Here is a 22,623-nt window from a genome sequence, read left to right as displayed (position 1 = left end):
TAACTAAAATAAAATCAATACAATTTTGGTTATGTTTTTCTTCTATTTATTTTGTCAATAGGTGAACGACCACTACTGTTACCATGCCTCGAAATGAAGATTTCCACAAGTTACACATTCTACAACAAACACTTGATTTACATGTTTGTTGTAGTCAGTGCTGTGAACGGAAGACTGAGATAACACTCAGTCTAATTGAACTTTCTCATCAATGCTCTAGAAACATTCTTCTGGTCAGACAGAAAGATAAAAACAAACAATGGAAACTAGTGGACCCAAGGCCAGAATTTCCAGTACCAGAAAAGTATCTAGTTTGCTCCCACTATACTGAGGAAAGGGGTTGTACATTGCATAAAAATAAATGTACATATGCAAGAAGCAAAGAAGAAGCTAAAGTGTGGAACTTTATGAAAACGGAAGGTCGTGAGCACTCAAGCCTCATCAAGCTCATAACCAGTAGCTTAACATCTCCTAATGAGCAGGATGACCTTGAAGAAATTCTTTTTAGATTTCAGGGAGCTTTTGTTGAACTCTGTGAAACCTGCTTCCGCGAGAGCCCTCAAAAAATCTCAACAAAGGTGTCAGGCACATGTGCATCTAAACATAAGTGGAGACCTGTTCTTGTCTTTCGAAGTAAAGACAAGCACAAAAGAGTGGTTTACGATGAGATCAGGCCCCTTCCCAAGCGTACATTTCAACACTGGAGGTTATGTAGGTACGTGGATAATGGAAAGCCATGTGGGCAGGAGTCTCAGGGCTGCTGGTTTGCCCATAGTGAAATAGAGATGGCCGTGTGGAGGTCAGAGAGTAGAAAGAGTCTAGATCGTCCAAGTTTGGTCCATGCTGCCCAGATGCTGCAGACACAAGAGCAAAATCAGCAGCACTACTGTTATGTTTGTAAATGTCAGTTCCTAGAATATGAAGACTTTATGAATCACTGCTTTAGCGTGGAACACAGGAAACTGATCTTTGATGATTCAACATCCAAATGGAGATATCGTGACCCACCACTAACAAGCAAAGCTCTAAGGATGTGTCGAAGGTAGGAAGCAAGTTTAGTCCACATGGTTGTATAGTGCTGTGTGGCTCACAAGTAAAGTATACCTAATAATGGTATTTCTATTGTTTATGAAACTCTTAAAAAACATAATGACTTCATGTCATAAATTCTATTTATGATGATTAGTCCACAGTGGTTTATTTTTTAAATCATTGATAAAATACATTGACTTCTTGCCATAAATATGATGACATGGATCACAGGGGACACTTTTAATTTTCAAGCAAGGTATTCATAACTATGGGCAAACAGATGTTGTAAAAAAAAAAAAAAGAAACCCTTCACCAAAAGCAGCACCCTAATGACTGACTTAAGATTAGGCTCCCTTGGTGGGGAAGGGGGGGCTGGGGTGGGTAAGGGGGGCTGGGGTCGGCAATGCCCCAAATTTTCTTTTTTGCTTTCCCCCTTTTTTGCTTCCCAAGCACAAAGCAGGAAAATGCTATTTTGTATGGCTTGCCTAAAAAGTCCTTGAACTTGAATATTTAGATGCTGTGGCAAGCCATTGAATGTATAGGTCATGCTCAATTATTTGAGCATATCATCAAATCTCCTAAAAACACAGTTGCAGTTGTTGATGCTAAAGGTGGCATAGCCATAGCCTTGGATTAACCATTATGAGGGACCAAATCTAATCATCTCATCTCTGCTTTTGCACAGATTGGCGACTTGTGAATATGGCAGCATTTGCGTCAGAGCACACAGTGAGGAGGAACTTAAGGAATGGAAAGATCGACGCAAAGCAGCACTAAAGAAAGAACAGGCAGCCCTAGATCAGGGTCTTCTGTCCTACCAGGATTGTCTACTAGAAGAATACAGGGAGAGTGAAAACAAAGAAGTAATTGTATGTACACTGTGCATTTTTTTTATTCTACTGCATGCTTAACATTTACATAAATGCTATGACTGGATTTTACAGGTTGATGAAGATGAGTAAAAAGGGTTATAAGAAAACTCCTTTTAGTGATTTTTCGTGAGATTAAATTATTGGCACCCCTACAAATTCTTATCAACAAAGTGTAACCAAAGACTTTTCAAAGTGTCTAGGAACTTTTAGTAGCAGTAATTTGTGACTTCCTGTTTCACTGAGGTCAAATTCTCTTTTTTGAACATGGAAAAGAAATAGTAAACTTGCCTGGACAAAATACCCAAGTTTGTTTTGTGCCCAGGCACAGTGCAGATGATGGTAATAGAGGCAAAAAATACCCAGGGATTACTTTTGTAGAGTTACAGAAAAGATTATAGTCATGGGTACTGTCAAAACTACGTACAATTAGCCACTTCCATGACAACAGATCATTTGGAAAGGAGGACCTAGGACCCTGGAAAAAGAAATGGTTTTAGGTTAATATAAGATCTTATAAGAGAAGACTAGTTTGGACATGCTGTTTTTATATCAGTATGCTCCTGTGCTCATAATTGTGACACATATGGTTTTGTTTTGTTTTTCTCTTTGAATAATTTTACTTTATTTAAAGGTTGGATTGTTTTTACCATTTATACCAAAAGGTAAATTTCTTATAAACCTTTTCACTCATCTTTACCAGGGGTGCCAATAATATTGAAGGGAACTGTATATTTTACACTAAAATTTACTAACATTAAAAAAATCTGTTTGCTCAAATGGTTGTCTTAAATTATACACTGGTTTAAATGATTTTACTGTTAATTAGTTGATTCAGTTGAGTTGAGTTCATTCATTGTGGGCTTGCCACCACTTTATCCTGGTCAGGGTTGTGTTGATTCTAATTAATTGGGCAAAATGCAGGATACACCTTGGACAGGTCTCCAGTCCATCACAGGGCAGGCACACAGACACACACACACACACACACACACACACACACACACACACACACACTTTTTTAGTATTTTTAGTAGCTCCAACTGACCTAAATGAATTTCCTTGCCGGACTTGCAAGGAAACCCATGCAGACACAGAGAGAACATGCAAAGGACCAAGGTCCAAAACTAGTTAGTTTGAGCTTTTTTGTACTTAAAAGAGTCATTTCAGTTTACACAGGAAACTGGACAGTTAAGGATCAGTAAAACTTTGCATGGTTGCAATGGTTTATTGGTGTGGGAATGTTGTTTTCACATTGCATTGGGCCCCTCTAAATACCAACTGTCTGAATGCTACGCTTCATTGTTGCTCATTACCATCTACTCCCAGAAAGAAAATGCAGCATATCACAAAGCATTAGTCATCTGAAAGTGTTTTTATTAACTGCCTCTCCAGACAACGAATCTCAATCCTATAAAAGACTATTGGAATGTGGTGAAACAAGGTTTATAGTATTAATGTGCAGCTGATGAATCTGCAGCAAAAGCGTTGTGCACTCTTATCAACATAAACCAAATTATTATTATTTAATTAATATTATGTACTTATAGATTTTTTATTGCGCTTGTGTCTACAGATGAAGGAATCTCTCCCAGGTGTATCGGTTAGCTGTGACTCTGATCTCAGGGTTTCCGTAAGACAGGAAAACATATCGCATCAATGGAAATTCAAGATAACATCAAGGGTTTGTGTTTTTTCTATTTAAAATGTAAATTTTACTTTAAGAGATGTCAATTATCTGAACTTTTTTTTTATATTTTGAAATAACTGATTAAATCTTTTATGTACATTTAGTCAGCTTTGCATGTAGTTGCTTTGCTGAGACATGAAAGAGGAGCGACATTTGCTCTGGGTGAGAACTGGCATGAAGAACGCTCATATTCAAGTGGTGTTTGGTTTCAGAAATCTGAAACATCGAACAACATAGGTAAAGTATTTAGAATCCACAAAAAAGTCACACCATATAGCATATAGATATACCTTGTAGTATAATTACTTACTATGGCCTATTTGTTGCTCTGTACACTTTTCCTTATCCTATTTATTAATTCAATTCAAAATCACCCTTATAGGACCCCCACTGACCAGATAATTTTTGTGTGGTGGACCATTCTCAGCACTGCACTGGTGATAGTGTGGTAATGAGATGGTAGTGTGTATTGTACATGTGTAAGTGTATCAGGTGCAGCAGCATTGTTAGGATTAAATTATTTTAAAAATTCTGTTTAATCTTTAAGAAGAACACATACATTATTAACACTCATTGTAGGCAGACCGTTGGAGACTAGAGCTTCAGAACTGAATGTCATAAAAACGCTTTTAGACTTTTTCCAATTACCTATTTTATTAAAAGCTCTTTTCTCAATGAGAATGTTCCATCCATCAAATATCATCTGGTCATCGCCGCTCAGGTGGCGCAGTGGTAAAAAGAAACGCGCTGCAACCAGGGCTGGATTCTAGGAGCGTGGTATCGAATCCAGCCTTTACCGGTTCGAAGCTGAGTGGCTATATGAGCAACGATTGGCCGGTTGCTCATGTGGGGGGTGGGACAAAGAACCGGATGTGGGTCTCTCTCTGTCAGAATGCGATTGCGTTCTCTGCCGGCTGATTGGAGGCACTTACACAGAGATGGGAGAGGGTGCCCTTAGGGTGTGTCTCTCCGCATGCAATGCTAGGTGGCGCCAAACTCGTCAATGTGTGGGTGGCAAAGATGCATCTGGCTGCTGCTCGTGTTTCGGAGGGGATACGGGTTAGCTTCAATCACCTCCGTCAGGGCAGGGTTCGGCATAGACAGAGAGGAAGCACGATGCTAATTGAACAATTGGATGCGCTAAAAAGGGGAGAAAAAGGGGTAAAAAAATACAATAAAATAAATAAATAAATATCATCTGGTCATTTGAGTATCCTATCCTTTATGATTGATTAATGGGGTACACTTTTTTGATTGTTGTTGTTATTACATATTTGTCACAAATACAGTTCATATTGTTTGTTTGTTTGTTTGTTTGTTTATTAGGATTTTAACATCATGTTTTACACTGTTCATATTCTAAGCCAAGTGCTAGTGCAATTCTGCAATCACGGCCATCATGAAAAAACAATGAATTCCACTTTTGATTTAAACATTTTTGTTATAGTTGTATGTTAATGTAAGGTCATTTGTATGCAAAAGCTGAAGGATAGCTAAATTATGGAGCAGGACAATGATAAAAAAAAAACATATCTAAATGTCTAAAATATGAGGCTGATGGAGCCTCATTAAAGTCCTGATCACAACATAATCAAAACTCATATATGAAATTTTGCAGTGTTTCTAATGATCTAAAATAATGCAGTGTGACGAATACGCAGTAACAAACATGACAATTACTATATTCAACAGCGCTATATATTAATATTGTTTAATGCATTAAAATGGATATACAATATTTATTTGTTTATTTACATTTTATTTATTTATTTTTCTAGTTTATGAAATTACAGTTTCCTTCACCTGTGACCGCTCAGGAGTCTATGAGCAATGGCTAGTATTGGATTTTGACATGAGGCCAGTTCTGCTGCAAAAACTTAATGTCAGTGTTGGAATGGTTGACTGTGGTCCACAATCTGAGAGAAATCAAGGCAACAAGAAAACTCAACAGGGTACTAATTCATCTATCGGGAAGCTGGAATCAAAAAATACACAACAGAGTGAGCAGCTGCCAGTTATCTGGCATGAGGGAACTGTGGAAATTGTCCCATATCAGATGAGATCAGACAATGAACTTTTTAAAAAGTACAGTTACACAGAGAGAAAAGAGTTCGGCACAGTGATGATAGGTGCTGACCTGATCAACCAGCAGAACTACAAAAAAAAAATGCACAGCTTTCTCTGTCAGGAAGAAATGGAACAAGCTCAGCTGGTTCGCAGGTACATTTTAAGCTCAGCTAAGTACTTAGACATGCACAGATAATATGCACAGATTTAATGCTCTTTATCACTGTAGTTTTTTAGTTTTGCAGACTGGCAACCCTAACCTACATTACAGTAGAATTTAATAGTGATTTAAGTATTTTATTCTAGAATAAAGTTACTAGAATAAAACCAGGGTACTGCTAAAGCTGCCAGCTCTGATTAGGGCTACTTTTCATATAATTTGCAACTGACGATTTGTAGTGTAGCCTATGCCAAGGTGTATAGGACTTTAGGCTATCCTAATGACCTAAAAAGCACTGACTCACACTTGATTTGTCCCATAGCATTGGATGCCAGAGCTTGATTAAGCCAAACAGGGCATGGCAGCATTACATCACATCTTTCAATGTTATACCTTTACTCTCTATTACCAGGGTTGCCTTTATAACATCAGTAAGCAGCCTCTCCAGTGTATTTATGAAATATTCATTCTAACTCCCTAGTTTACTGGGCACCACCGCTGAGTCAGCTGTACTAATAAATTATTTCATAATAACTAGCCCTTTAAAAATTTTAAGCTATGTAATAAAGTGTTATCTATTTTCTGCATTGTGTAGGTATGTAATATTCTTACAAAAACATAGCATGTTAATATTTATTTTAGTTATGGTTTGTGTTAACCATGATTTCATCTGTCTGCCCCAAAACATTTTTTAGGCTTAATCTACGAGGGACCATGTCTTTTAAAAAACAGCTGTTTGATGATTGGTCTGGCTTGAAAATTTCAGAAGAGCTGTTTGGCAGCATACCTGTCTCTTATTCACTTGCTCCTGATACACCAGAGGGCTACATGCTAAAGAGACATGTTCAGTCAGTCCTTGTGGACCTGATGAGACCTGATTGTGCACCACAGCGTGTTTATGAGGCTGTGATTCTTAAAGATGTCATTGGGGAATCTAAACTAAATGTAAATCTCTCAAGAGACTGCTGTAATGAACTACAACTTCAGAGTGATGCATCAGCTGAGATGGAGGTTCAGTTCCAGTTGGACCGCAAATGGTTCTGTGAAATGCACAAGGCTGTTGATATGCTACCAGACCTTAGAAGGGTTTTGCCCGACCTAAGAGACAGGCATGTTCAGGTTCCAGTTTCAAACAAGTCATGTCCAAGTGAGCTGAATGAAAAGCAGCAAGCTGCTATGGACTTTATCCTTGGCGCTTCTGACCGCAAAGGCAGTGTGGCACCATTGCTGATATATGGACCTTTTGGAACCGGGAAGACACTTACTCTTGCTAAGATTGCACTGGCTCTTGTGCAGCAGCCACAAGCCAGAATCTTGATCTGTACACATACTAACAGGTAAATATGTTTTTTTTTTCTTAAAACTAATGTTCAGTGTTTTTGTTCAATATAGTTTTAATTAAGACTTTTTGTTTGTATTTTTTAGCTCTGCAGATCTCTATGTTAGTGACCATTTCCATAATAGTGCACTAACCTCTGATCGTCCAGTTAGACCTTTAAGAATAAAGGCAAAGGAAAGTTCACCAAGAGCTACTGATGATGTCACTCTTCAATATTGTCATTTATCCAAGGATCATTGGTACTTTGAGTTCCCTGACAGAGAGACATTAGATGCTGCAAGAATCATTATAACAACAACTGGAATGGCACGATACTTCCATGACCTGCAACTACCATCAAACTACTTCAGTCACATATTCATCGATGAAGCTTCTCAGATGCTGGAGTGTGAGGCACTAATGGCTATTGGCTTAGCAGGGGAGAAGACTCAAGTAATTCTAGCTGGAGATCACATGCAGATGGGACCCAAGATCTTTTCCGTGGGGGTGGACAAAAGCTCAGACCATACTTTACTAAATCGCCTCTTTCATCACTATCAAGCAGAGAACACAACAACTGCTAAAAATAGCAGAATAATCTTCAATGAAAACTACCGCTCCACTCAAGAAATTGTGGATTTTGTGTCCGAACATTTTTATGTTGGAAAGACAGATGGGATCAAAGCCAAAGGAAACGTACCTGCACATCCACATCAAAATGCTCTGCAGTTCTATCATGTCAGGGGTGAATGCTATTTGGATAAAAGATCCATGTCTTGTTGCAATCCAGATGAAATTCAAATAGTTGTTAATCTCGTCTTGAAATTACTTAGTGAATGGCCTAATGAGTGGCAACCTAAAGATTTAGCATCAGTGTGTGTTCTGTCCCAGGGGAGTCAGGTAACTAATAGACTTGATTGATATAAACTCTTACAAGTAACTAATAAGATTCAAAATAAAAATTTACCTTTATTTGTTTTATCTTAGGTAATTGAAATAAGAAATAAATTAAAACAGTACAACTTGAATGCTGTCAATGTGGAGAATGCAGAAAATGTTCAAGGTAAGATAAATATGTTTTCAATGTATTTGGTGGGGGATACTAATTAGGTACTTAAATCATAATTCTTTACATCACTACACTTTTTTATTTTACAGGAAAACAGTATAGGGTTATCATCATAACTACAGTCCACACCAAGGACAGCTTGAACATAACCGAGAGACCATGTCTTGAATTCTTCAATGACGTTCGCCTGCTGAACACAGCCATGACTAGAGCTCAGTCTCAAGTGATAGTTGTAGGAGATGCCACTGCTCTGTGCTGTCCTTATTTTGGAAAATGCTGGAGACTTTGGAAATCTTACATAAATCACTGCAGTGAAACAGGAAGTGCTTTTGCCAATGAGTTCACTTTGGACAATTTAAATCAAGAACTTATGGAGATTTCAAACATTATTCAAGCTAAGAGAGATGACAGTGATGACAACGATAGTGAATCAATCATATCAGAAGTATCCGATATTGATGAGGACCCCATACTAAAAGAGCTACTGGATGAGAAAAATGACATACAGATAAAATTAACAGAAGACGGACAGTTTCCAGTTTTACAGACTGACAGTTTTGAAAACAATGTGGTGAGATATAACAAGGCAAGCACACCTTCTGGACCTCAACCACTCCTAGTAAAGCAGAACCACAAGACCTGTAAACTAATAATGGACAGGTATGACCACGGTTTTGCCATGCCAATTGATGAGCCAAGTTTAAAGATAGACATCAAAGGAAAAAAAAATGTGGGACAGTCAATGACTGGAGATCAGGTAATTGTTGAGATTTTGTCCTCTGAGACATTCCCACCAACAGGAAAAGTAATTGAAGTGGTTAAGCAAGAAAATCTGCTCAGAGAGTTTGTTTGTACAATTGACTGCAATGATGATCAAGTAATGACACCGATAAGCATCTGTATCCCTAAAATATACACACCGTTTTGGAAGGACAAACCAAACCACATTGCTATAAAAAATCCTGAGACAAATGGAGTTGAAAAATTCATCAAAATTAATGAGGAAGCCCGCAGGAACCTCTTTGTTGTCAAATTGCTCAGGTGGGGGAGGCATTTCCATCATCCTTTGGGGATCGCTGTAAAGGAACTCCCAAGAGTTACCACTTTAGAGAAAGGGTTAGAGGTACTCAGATGTGAGTACAATTTAAACAAGACTATTCCGGAGTCTGTTCAAAGAGAGGTGGAGAATTTGGTACATACTCCTCCAAGTTTAAATCACCATGAAGATTTCCGTAAGTTGATGACATTCACAATTGACCCTTCAACTTCTGAAGACCTTGATGATGCCATCAGTGTGAGAGATTTAGGTGAGCACTATGAAATAGGAGTTCATATTGCTGATGTTGCAAGCTTTGTGGCTAAAGGTAGTGAACTGGACAAATTCGCCCAACAGCAAGAAACTACCTTCTATGTTTCACAAGCTAATCCGGCACATATGTTCCCAAAAGACTTGATGGCCAACATTTTCAGTTTACTTCCTGGATGTGATCGGCTTTGTATTTCATTAATGACAGAAGTAGACAAAAAGACACATCAAATTCAAAACAGAAGGTTTTTCAAGTCTGTAATTTGCTCCAAAAAGAAACTATCATATGAAGCTGCTGAGGACATTTTAAAAGCATCTGGCAACAAACGGAGCTTTGACACTTTGGAGGGCTGTCTTGCCATTGCTTGCGACTTCGCCGAGGTTCACAGAAAAGACAGAAAACAAGAAGACTGGTGTTACCAGTCGCCTGATGAAGATGAAGTTGTTGGAAGTAGACGATCTCACAGACTGGTGGAGGAGTTGATGATCATGTTCAACCACACTGTTGCAGATAGGTTTCTGTTTGACAGTAACACCAGAGGCCTGGCTCCTCTCAGATGCCAAGACAGACCAGACAGAGATCTGCTACAGACTTTTCAAAACAAACATTTTGCCTCGCTTTCAATGTCGATTCACCTGTCATCTAAAGTGCATGGACAGCTAAGTATGATGCAACAAAACCAAAATACTGAAAATGAGGTTTCAAGTTCTGATTCTGGACATTTCCCTATATTGACATCAGTCTTGAAAAATCTAGAAATTGCAGAACAGGAGAAAGATATTCATAGAATAGTTGATCTTATTACAACTGATGACCTTCATCCACAGCTTCTTCCTGTTGCACTTGACCTTAGGAGGCTCATTCACAAAGCGCAAGTCTTGCGCGCCAGTTCATCTCATCTGTCACGGATCGGCCACTATGATTTACAGCTGGACTGCTACACCTGGGCGTCCTCTCCAATCCGGCGCTATATAGATGTCATTGTACAGCGACTTCTTCTTTCTCTACTTGATAAAACTGACGTTAAGTACACGTCACATGACATTGATGTGTGCTGTGTTGAATTTAGCCAAAAGAACAAAGATCAAACTGTATGTGACACGAAATCACATGCTTTGAGTCTAGCGTCACAGCTGTCTACACAAAATGTCCAAAAGATGGCTTACGTTGTTGAGGTCAACCCCACTGGAAACATCTTCAGGATATCATTTCCTCTAAACAAAAACTCCATTCGAGAAACGGTTGGCATAATGTATAAGGATCTTCAGTTGGCAGATCAACCATTACATGATCAAACAAATGATTGTATGAAACTTAAGTGGGAGCGAAGGGTATACTCTTTTACAAATCTCAGCATCCACAATGAACTCAAAAAACGACAAGCAAACTCTCTTACAACCCTTGTGCCCAGTGGGCACTGGAAATCCTTGCTGGCATCAATCAGAGAAGAAAACTGGAACCTCATGTTTGAACTGATAAGACAAATAAAAACGAGTAAAGATTTGAGAACCAAAACACAAATTTCTGTAACAGCCTCAAAAACAGAAACATACCATACCGAAGGGGAACATTACACTGAGTTGTCACTGGAATTGAAGAAGGGTGAAATTATTAAGGTCCAGTTAGGCACTGACACAAATCGGGGGCTTATGGTGCCAGCAGTTCAGTTGCTCATTGTAAACCCAAAATTTGAGATCTGCATTGAACACACAAGAAATCCAATATTGTGTTTTTCAAAATATGCTCTGCACTCCACAAAGACATCATACAATACATACATGGATTATCAGAAAATATGGAAACCACTGTGTGAAATGGAGTCAGCCTCAAGTGCCGTGGCAGAAAATGAGAGCATTGTTCTTGAAGACGTAAAACTGGAATGGAAACTCCTCCATGTTAAGGATTCCCTTCAGGGAAGTTTTCGCTTACCTCTGGAGAAGAAAATTCAATGGGCCATTGAGGGAAACTTGAAAAACTGTTTCATTTGCATTCGGTTGAGGATACATCAGAAAGATCTTGGTACAAACCTAAAAAACCCTTCTACAGAATCTCCACATGTGGATCTCACCAGTTTACCTGGTCTTATTTGGATAGCCCATGGAATAGTTACAAATGTCTCAGATGAAGAAGAGTTCAAAAAGAAGGACTTTATGAAGATTCAATTCCGTATTAACCACAAGCCCATGGCAGAAATTCCACAGTGTGTCTTCTTGGAAAGTGCTAGATTTACATTGGAGCTGATTCAAAAACTTCTACCAGATGTGTAAATATGATCACACATTCTATACAGTGTTATGCAAATGTTTGGACACCCCAGTCAGATTCCAGCAAAGTTTGCTAATTTTGTAAATAACATGTTGTGTGCAGGGTTCACTGAGAACTACACTATAGTGCATACCTTGCACCCAAAGAGTGATTTTTTCCTACATCTTTATAAGTGTCACAACCACTCTCTCACCATTTCACTGTTCTTTCCCTCTCTTGTTTCCAGGATAATCAGTAGCAGCTTTTGATTTCTTCAGTTGCAATTCTGTTTAATTCTCAAGTTTATTATGGTTGCCATGGCAGCTTCTCAAGCTTTCTTTGGTTGCTACAGTTGCTTTTTCAGTTTTCCTCCTTATTGGCTTTAGTGAGCTTTTGGGTTGCTAACTGCTACTGAACTGTGCATCTGGTTGAGTTGAAACCAAGTTCCTTTGCTTTTCATGTTTACTGTTTTGAGTTTTCCTCTCTGGTAGGGCGGCACGGTGGCTAAGTGGGTAGCACTAGCCTCACAGCAAGAAGGTCCTGGGTTCGATCCCCAGGTGGGGCGGTCTGGGTCCTTTCTGTGTGGAGTTTGCATGTTCTCCCTGTGTCCATGTGGGTTTCCTTCGGGAGCTCTGGTTTCCTCCCACAGTCCAAAGACATGCAAGTGAGGTGAATTGGAGATACTAAATTCTCCATGACTGTGTTCGATATAAACTTGTAAACTGATGAACCTGGTGTAATAACTACCATTCCTGTCATGAATGTAACCAAAGTGTAAAACACGACGTTAAAATCCTAATAAACAAACAAACAAATCCTCCTTTAGCCATACACTAACTTGCACAGTAACTAACACCAACTAGTAGTAAGTTGCTCATCATTAGCACACTACAACCATTGTTCAAGCCCTGCTTCTGGCTGCTCATTTCTTTGTTGTTTTGTTTTATACATTTCTCAACTTTTAAGTCTATTTTGTAAGTTTTTTTTCTAATTGTCTTGGGTTATATATTTTTTTATATATTTAAGTTGCCTGCACTTAAGTTCATCTCATTATCTTCAGAGCAACTCAATCACTCTGATATAGAATGTATGTATGGTAGTTTAGTGCACAATTTATTTGCATTTGCTACATTAAACAAACTAAACACAACTATAACATAAAATACAAAGTGAACATTTTTACCAACATGTTAGATTCAGCAAATAAACAATAATTGTGGAATAAAATGTTTGTTTCCTGTGAATAATATGTCCAATTATTTAAATTTTGATTAAATTAATAAAGCGTGGTATTTGACCAGGGATGTCCAAATGTTTCAGGCTACATACAAATTAAAATATTACAAAATTTAAATGTATTTTTGAGAAATTGTCTTGTAATTGTCTTTCACCTTAGACGCAAAGAAGCTGCCATTGACAATGTTAGAGAAGCTAACAGTCTTGTAAAAGCAATTGCCACTGGTCAAAACAGACGTGACAAAGGTGAGACACGCCTACTATTTTTATACACACTAAGCAACTAGAAAAATCTTAGTGGTACACATTTTTTTGCTCTAATCTCATCCCATTTTTTCACTACATTCTTTTTAGGACCTAAAATTCAAACATGTCAACTTGCCAGGTTTGAAATTGGGAACCATCAGTTTCCTGAGCTAAACAACAGTCAGTGCAGTGCTATAAGGGAAGCATTAAACAATGATTTCACGCTTATCCAAGGACCACCAGGTTAGAGGCACTTACACACATAAACCCAAGTGTTTTTATAATTTAAATTGTTAAATTTATTTTTTAGTCTGACATATCTTGTAACTTTCATGTTTTGCTTACTATTTAACAATGTATATTCCACTCATCCAGACAATATTTTTGCTTCTAACCAAAATACATTTAAATCATTTTTTCGAATCCACTATAATGTATGGTGAACTTAGTTAAATGTTCTTTTAATAATAATATTTTTATTAATTAGTATAATTGACCACAGCTGGTGACTTCTCTGTGTTCTTATAAAAAGTTGAATGCACCTGTTAAAAACACATGGTTCAATGTTAAGCCCTGGGTAGTCTCACAGGCCCAAACTAAGTTCTGTGGAGAATCTTTTAAGAGACTGTGGTCTACATGTGGGTGGAAACAAATTTAGTTTAAGCTGTTCCTCTATCTCTACGTAAATCTGGTTTTATTTTTGTAACAGGGACTGGAAAAACAGTGGTTGGTGTCCACATTGTGTATTGGTTCTTTCAAGAAAACCAAAAGCTTTCTCCTCTGGACAAATCTGTGGAGAAAGGCCCAAAGAAGAGGTGTATTTTGTACTGTGGTCCATCCAATAAATCCGTTGATGTGGTTGCAGGTACATTATTTAAATATTTTGTGATAGAATGTCATTGGGACTTAAATAACCACTTTTCCATTACAATCTGGGTTTGTCCACATACATTTTAAGCCAAACAGTGTTCAGATTTTCTTTATTTTGTTTATTTTGCATATTTGTCACAAAAGTTTTATATTTTTATGCAAAATGTAATATGAGATAATGAGAGTGTAAAAAGTTTTAAACGATCAAATTATTTATTATTAAAAATATTAAACTTAATAAATATTAGTTTGCTGCTAAATATCGACAAAACAATTAAAATAACTGGAATCCTTTGCTTCTCTTATTTTCAGAATTGCTTAGGTTTTGCTTAGCTTGAAGTGCTTGTTTATGCCTGCCATAGCATCTTAGTAGGTTCATATCATTTAGCCATTTAGAGATGGACCTGTTAATTTGGTTACATCACTAATGTTCTCTCTACTATTGTCAACCACTATGCTAAATGCATATTGCAGGTCAACTTCTAAAAATTGAACATAAATTGAAGCCTCTTAGGGTTTACAGTGATCAAATGGAGATTCTGGAGTTTCCCTATCCAGGCAGCAATCTGAGACTCTCTCGTCATTCTAAAAGAGTGGAAACACCAAACCAAGATCTCAGGTACTACTGAATAAAAAAAATGATCATAGTATATTTTATTTAGTTAATGCCACTTACAAAATGCACCTTGCTATGTGTAATATGATAAACATAACGCTAGCACTACTGCTTTTAATTTCTGAACGTTGTGTTTTCTGTAGGCACATTACATTGCATCATAAGATTCGAATGCCTGACAACCCCTTCTCATCACAAATACAAGCAGTTGACAGTAAAATGCAAAGATGCCAGCAGCTCTCAAAAGAAGAAATAAAAAAGTAAGCATTTTTATAAGAAAAAATTGTTATTAATATACAACAACTAGTAATTACAGTGTGTTAAAATGCTTATAAAGAGAACGAATTAAGAGTTTTTTTCTGGAAGATTGTGTAACAAAATGAATTTTTATTACAGTAAAATGCATATTGTTTTAACAGCTACAAGGAATGCTTAAAAATGGCTCGTGAATATGAGCTAATGAAGCATGACGTAATCCTCTGCACCTGTACTGCTGCATCGAATCCTGTCTTGGCTGATGTTCTCATTCAACAGATTATCATTGATGAGTGTGCCATGGCTACGGAGCCTGAAGCTTTCATTCCTCTAGTCACACACAGACCTAAGCAGGTAGATTTTAATGTTACTTTTATTACCTTTAATCAATAGTTTGGTAATAACATTTCAACCGCACTGTGATAATAATTGCTTATATTTTTAGATTGTTTTACTGGGTGATCACAAGCAGTTGCAGCCTGTGGTTAAATGTGAATTGTTGGGGAGACTGGGAATGCAAACATCACTGTTTGAACGTTACATGACAAAAGCACTAATGCTTGATACTCAGTACAGAATGGTAAGTGTGGTAATTTAGTATCTGCTTTCTTCATAATCATAATATACCAATAATATACAGTATAAAGCCAGTATAATATAGCCATAAAATTAAAACAACATCCTTGTTTCTACACTCACTGTCTATTTTATCAGCTCCACCTACCATATAGAATCACTTGGTAGTTCTACAATTACTGACTTTAGTCCATCTGTTTCTCTGCATGCTTTGTTAGCCCACTTTCATGTTGTTCTTTAATGGTCACGTCCCAGGACCATTACAGAGTAGGTATTATTTGGGTGGTGGGTCATTCTCAGCACTGCAGTGACACTGACATGGTGGTGGTGTGTTAGTGTGTGTTGTGCTGGTATGAGTGGATAAGACACAACAATGCTGATGCTGATTTAATGCTGATTTAATGCTGATTTAAACACCTCACTGAAAAACAGCCATGCTAATGAGCAGTTCTAATTAAAGGGATTTGACTGTATATCATACATGCTAGTCTGCAACAAGGAAATTGCGATTTGGAATTGGAAACAGCTAGTCTGGTTGAAGGGGGGGGGGGGCCTGGGGGCATAAACCAAATTTTATTTTACCGCTTAATCTTACAACATTTTTTTTTCCAGCAAAAAGACATCTGTGAATTTCCTTCTCAAGAGTTCTATGAAGGAAGGCTGAAGACTGGAACTAGATGCAGACCAAGTGTTTTTCGGATTAGATTGCATGTACCAACATCCATCATCTTTGGCCATGTTGAAGGAAAAGAAGAAAGTCTAGTGGTCGCAACTGAAAGAGGAAACGAAAACTCAAAAGCAAACCTGCAAGAAGCCAATGAAGTGGTAAGAAATAGATCTAGAGAACTATTCAACTATAGCAGTAAAGTGTGAATCTTTTAATTGTATTTGTTGTATTTTTACGATTAGTAAGTTTTAACTTTTATCTGTACTGATGGTACAATGTCCACATATTTCTGATATTTTGGCTACTTAACACCTAGTGAAAATCCAATTGATATTAATCTTAACAATTTCTCTTTTAGGTGCGAATGGCAATGTCTCTGATTAGGGCTAAGATAAAAGAAATGGACATTGCTATCCTAACACCATACAACGCCCAGGTAAAAAAGATCAAAGATATCCTGTCGGAACACAACATAAAAAACATCACAGTCAATACAATCATGAAGAGTCAAGGTAATTAATATACCGGTCACCTGTCTTTGTAGTATTTTCTTCTCCAGTGGTTTTAAACAGTTACTTATGATAAACCTACCTTTTTTATTAAATAAAATAATAATAATATGAACAAATTTATTAAAACATTGACTGCTATGCTACATATTGTTCCTTTAGATTAAGCCTTAATGTATAATATCCTGACTATTATTAATTACCCATTTTTACATCCTGCATGTCGCCCCCAATATATATTGAAAAAGTGCCATGAAAAAGATTAGATTTCTTTTATTTTAGCATAACTTATTTAGGTAAGTATAAGGTTTTTACACAAAATTTAATATGACAAAGAGAAAAGCTGTATATAAACACAAAACTGTTTTTTTTAAATAACTGTTTACTTCACTTGAGGAAAAACAAGCTATCCTACACCCGGTTTTAAAATATATACGTTTGGAAAGGGTTACAATTATAAGGCTCTGGTATTTTATCTTTATGGAAAGAACTTGAAAATTGTGAATGTTCACATAAATCTACCACAAATTTTATCAAGACTGTATCAAGTAATAATTATAATAATAATAACAATAATAACAATGTATGGACTGATGAGGGCTAATGATCAGACATTCATGAAGAAACATGTCCGGTCATAAGTCTGTTATTTAAAGCTCACTTGGGCTATGCACTGAAAAAAACAATTTGAACCCAAAGTGTAAGTCTACCTCTGAATAGCTCAAAAGATAAAACAATTTTAGAGGCCTAGTTAAAGTCCCAACTTGACTTTTATTGACAATCAAGGGCAGGAGCTTAAACAGGCTTTTAATACTAGAAAGGCCTTTGTGATTTAACCCTCATGTTCTGTTTGAGGTCTTTGTATGGGGATCTGAAACAATTCATTGTAACACATATGCACAAGTTTCTGCACTTTTTAAAACCCTATTTATTAAGAATTTTAAAAACAAATTACATCACTTTTCTACATAGTTGTACTTTACATATTCTCAGCAGCGTGTACTGACCAACACTACAGGTGTCTTTTGGTCCTGTCCCTTTACTTTTTAGGTCCAAAAAATGTCTGTGTAAGCCTTTGCTTTTTTACAATGTTTTTTGTCTGCACTGTATGTTTTCTGCTGTTTGCAACTGTGTTCTGAGGAACATTGTTTCATTTCAATATGTATGTGTATATAGCTAAAATGACAATATAGCCTCCTGAACTTGATATTAGGAAGAGACAATTACTTTTTTTTCAACACTGTACAATATTAAAGTGAGACTTGACTTACTAGTAGTAAAATAAACTAAAGTGTTATATCAGAATTTCTTTAAAACTATATAAAAATCAAAATAGGTATGAAACAATACAATTATATTGTACTTTTCTAACTTTAAATGTACTTAAAAACATGTTTTCAACAAATTTTTTACAGGAAGTGAATGGCGATACGTCATCTTGACAACAGTTCGCTCTTGTCCTAAGGCGGCAATTGAGAAGGAACCAACCAAAAGCTGGCTTTTAAAGAAACTGGGGTTTGTAATCGATCCCCACCAAGTAAATGTGGGCATCACCAGAGCCCAAGAAGGGCTGTGCATTATTGGTGAGTAATAAACATAAACATGAATGCAACCTATGACTAAATACACTAATACCTTGGAATAGATTAGAACCCTATCCAAGGTGTAGTCCTGCCTTTGCTTGGAATTTCCTTGAAGGCTGTGGACAAACCCTTATTCTGACCAGGTTCAAATGAATATGAGAATCCTGAGGACTGTGGTCAATCCCTAACTCTATTCTCTGTCTAAAGAACCTGGGTTAAATGTCCTAAAAACTCTGGTCACTGTCTGTAGGTTCAAAGAATCGTCACTTTTAGTCACAGTTTGTGGGTCCTGAAGACCTGGGTTGATTCTCACCTCATTTTTAGGGTCCTAAAAACCTGAATGAATCCTCACCTCCAGTCACTTTTTTGTGTGTACTAAGAACCTGGTTCAATCCTCATTTCTGGTCACTCCGGGTTCAAAGGACCTGAGTTGATCCTTACCTTCAGTCACTGTCTGTGGGTCCTGAAGACCTGGGTTGGTTCTCACCTCAGTTTACTGTCTGTGGGTCCAAAAAACCTGAATTAATCCTCACCTCCAGTCACTTATTGTGTGTACTAAGAACATGGTTCAATCCTCATTTCTGGTCACTCTGGGTTCAAAGGACCTGAGTTGATCCTTACCTTTAGTCACTGTCTGTTGTTCCTGAGGACGTGGGTTGATCCTTACTATCAGTCACTGTTTGTGGGTCCTGAGGACGTGGGTTGATCCTCACTTTCAGTCACTGTTTGTGGGTCCTGAGGACCTGGGTTGATCCTCACCTATAGTCACTGTCTGTGGGTCCTGAGAATGTGGGTTGATCCTTACTATTGGTCACTCTCTGTGGGTCCTGAGGACCTGGGTTGATCCTTAATATCGGACACTGTCTGTGGGTCCTGAGGACGTGGGTTGATCCTTACTCTATCGGTAACTGTCTCTGGGTCCTAAGGACGTGGGTTGATCCTTACTATTGATTGCTGTTTGTGGGTCCTGAGGACGTGGGTTGATCCTTACTATCGATCGCTGTTTGTGGGTCCTGAGGACGTGGGTTGATCCTTACTATCGGTCACTGTTTGTGGGTCCTGAGGACGTGGGTTGATCCTTACTATTGCAGACATCCCAAGTCTCCCGGAAGTTCCGGGAGTCTCCCGCATATACATAGCGGCTCCCTGATGCCCGCAAGTCAGATAAAATCTCCCGGAATCTAGAACGAGCGGCCAAGAGCGACACACACAAACGCGCACGCAGGCGACACAGACGTTTTTCCCGACCGTGTATTAAATCCGTTATCTGATATACAATCTAGCGCACTGTGTAGGGAACATAAATCAATTGTCTAATATACTGTCTAGTGCACTATGTAGGGAACATAAATCCATTATCTGATATACAATTTAGTGCACTATGTAGGGAACATAATTAATTATGTAATACACTATCTACTGCATTATGTAAGGAACACAAATCTTCATCTAGTTATACTTTCTAGTGCACTATGTAGTGAACATGAATGCGTTATCTAATACACTATCTAGTGCACTATGTAGGGAACATAAATGCTTTTCTAATATACAATCTAGTGCACTATGTAGGGAACATAAATCTCAAGACCTGGTTCGAGCTATAACTTTACATTTGCTGTATTTGATTTTATTACTTACAAACTGCATCATTTTCTATATTTGTACAAACAATAACTGAAATGTAATTTAATGTACGCTAAATGGTCAAACGTATGTGGACGTGTCTGTCATGAACTGTATTCTATGATCCACAAGAGGGCGTGCCACACCATCAAATATTCTCACAGTAGCAGTCCCATAATGTAATTATTTTAGTGTACTGCACGCCTGTATTATTGCGAACAACGTATTAAATAGTCTCTGTGGAAAATATGAGCAAAGGAGCAAAATTGCAAATATTTTGCTTGCAATTGGTTTCCACAGAGAAGGATTTTTTTTTGCTTTGTTTCAGGGAATAGAACAATGTTGTAGTCAATGGAGAGAATTTTAACTTACAACCCAATAAATGGCACTAAATATCACTAAATATTTGATGTAAAGCTGAATAGAAAATATTAATTGTATTGGTTTATTTACTAATTATTTATTTACAAAATTACTAATATAATTTAAATTAATTGTTAGTAAAAAAAAAAAAAAAAAAGAACACACATTTCACCCAAAGCCTATAAGTGCTCTAGTCAAATCTCAAAATTAAAGCTTCGTTTCATACATATTTTCACAGGGAATCGGGACTTGCTTCAGTGCAATAAACTTTGGAGAAAACTTCTGAAGCATTATGAAGACAAAGGTTGTGTGGTGGATCCAGCACAGAACATCCAGATTGCACGTTTCTGAGCTAGCAGGACTGCTAGGATTGTGCAGACCTGAAGCAGGTCTTGCTAAGTTGTTGCTGCAATGATGAATATAATATTTGTTATCAAGGAATGTCTAATGATGGGTTTGTGGGTTTGTGTATTATGTTACTATATTTTACAACCAGTCTTAGGAGAATTTTATTATGAGTGCATTTTATTTCTGTGACTTAAATATAAATTAACTAGTAAAACTTCACTGTGTATATATAACCTGAAACCTGTAAATATTTTTACCTGGCATTTTAAACCATCTTTTTCTCTCTCTCTCTCTCTCACACACACACAAACCCAGGCACGCACAATCTTAACACATTAGTTATAAAATAATTGTGAAATGTAAAGTTCATTATTGTAATTTTTTTAATGTTTTGTTTATTTATATTTCTACCTGACCATGTGCATATTGGACATCCTATAATATTAAAACAGAGTAACCTCTGTGTGCTCTTGTCAGCTATAACAACAGCCACTCTTCTGAAAAGACCTCTTAGAAGAGTCTTTGGGACTTTGTGCCCATCCAGTCAAAAGAGCATGTGTATGGTTGGGCACTGTTGTTGGTCAAGAAAGCCTCAATCGAGTTTCAGTTCATTCCAAATCTGTTCAGTAGGACTGAGGTCAGGGTTATGTGCAGGCCACTGCAGTTTCTTTAAAATAAGCTTTTCTTTATAGACCCTGCTTTGTACATGCTGGAACAGGAAATGGACTTTCCTAAACTATTGCAAATTTGAAAGCTCATTCACTAACTGATCATTTTTTAAACTAATAATTTTGGTAAAGATAATAGTTTTACTTCATTTGCTTTAACAAATTACATTAAACTTGTCTTTGAATGTAATATTTATAATATGTATGTGATAATGTAATGGTAAAGGAGACAATAAAATTCTTATTTAAAATCCAGCAATAGTAATTTTTACTGTTAGAAATTGCACCTGTTTGATGAATGCTGGCACCTCCAAACTTATACCCCTTCCAGGAAGAAAAGGTGATACCTACCACTCTCAACAGGCCTGGGAGCAGACCCATAAATAATGTTAAGCATTGTTAACTGAGTTTTATACTAAATTTTGTTTAATTAAGTATTGGATCTTAAGAATTGAAACTATTTTATCTGAAGTGTTAGACATGCGTTAAACAATAGAAACCTGTTTAGATTTTTTTTTCTAAGATAATGGACAGTTTTCTGCTGTTGATTGAATTATTGATTAATTATCATTCATCTTGTGACTGCAGGCCTAAATTGAAAAAAGTAAATTGTTTATTAATATGTTTTATTAGGTTTTGCATTTAAAACTACTTAAGCATTTATTGGTGCATATACTGTACACATGCATGCATACACACACAGGAACTGACATAAAAGCCCAAACCAGTGCTTCTCATGTGCAACAAAAATTAAGTTACCCCCAGAGATTTGTTTTATTTAACAAATCTTAAGTATGTATGCTTTTTTATGGGAAGGGGGGACTGTTGGGGTTTTGAAAGGCTACCATCACCTTAAAAGGCACTATCAACCATGGCAATTTAACTTTTTCACAAGGGTGTGTGTGTACATTCAAGTTGTGTGTTCATTAAAGTCGTTATGACACTAAAGTTGTTATGATAAATCATAAAGTTGTTATGATAAACCATTCTCAGCTGGGAGGCACTTGATGTGCTAGGTCAGAATGTACAGTATAGGATAAGTGGAGTCAGGTAACATTGTGTAAGATAATGAAGTGACAATAGACCAGAGGAAGTCCATATTTGGTGTAAACAAGGACAGGAGAAGCGCTCAGGAACTGGCAGCGGGCCCATGGAAGAGGTATGAGAAGAAATGGACAAATGGGCTATGGGTGTGGTTATGGATATTTAAGCCCTCACCTGGAGACTTTCGGGGCTGCTCTGTAACTTTTGTTGTAACTTTTCCTGACGCTTGGAGGTTGGTGCTAGAGAGCCCCCAGCTGAGAACA

The 22,623-nt window shown here is 37.2% G+C and overlaps 1 protein-coding gene across 1 annotated transcript; it reads left to right on the top strand.

The window, feature by feature from the left end:
* The first annotated feature begins 83 nt into the window (after window positions 1-83).
* LOC134316732 (3'-5' exoribonuclease HELZ2-like) lies at window positions 84-21,567 on the top strand. The gene is made up of 20 exons (XM_062997162.1): window positions 84-1,042; window positions 1,718-1,901; window positions 3,478-3,585; window positions 3,696-3,828; window positions 5,370-5,811; window positions 6,514-7,155; window positions 7,244-8,036; window positions 8,124-8,199; window positions 8,295-11,775; window positions 13,153-13,238; window positions 13,347-13,481; window positions 13,948-14,103; window positions 14,583-14,727; window positions 14,868-14,984; window positions 15,144-15,333; window positions 15,425-15,559; window positions 16,168-16,380; window positions 16,581-16,734; window positions 18,147-18,314; window positions 20,539-21,567. Exons 1-20 carry the CDS (start codon window positions 84-86, stop codon window positions 20,649-20,651), a joined length of 8,430 nt encoding a protein of 2,809 aa, XP_062853232.1. The 3' UTR covers window positions 20,652-21,567.
* The last annotated feature ends 1,056 nt before the right edge of the window (window positions 21,568-22,623 follow it).

The sequence above is a fragment of the Trichomycterus rosablanca genome, chromosome 6 (genome assembly GCF_030014385.1).
Source record: "Trichomycterus rosablanca isolate fTriRos1 chromosome 6, fTriRos1.hap1, whole genome shotgun sequence".
Lineage (NCBI taxonomy): Eukaryota > Metazoa > Chordata > Actinopteri > Siluriformes > Trichomycteridae > Trichomycterus > Trichomycterus rosablanca.
This window is presented reverse-complemented; position numbering and strand designations above follow the sequence as displayed.

What these genes read in the sequence shown, in the direction of transcription:
- LOC134316732 (XM_062997162.1), top strand. Translation starts at nt 84, where the DNA reads ATGCCTCGAAATGAAGATTTCCACAAGTTACACATTCTACAACAAACA. An exon ending in TCAAAACAGACGTGACAAAG is followed by an intron (nt 13,239 to 13,346) that starts GTGAGACACGCC and finishes CATTCTTTTTAG; the next exon opens with GACCTAAAATTCAAACATGT. An exon ending in AGAAGGGCTGTGCATTATTG is followed by an intron (nt 18,315 to 20,538) that starts GTGAGTAATAAA and finishes ATATTTTCACAG; the next exon opens with GGAATCGGGACTTGCTTCAG.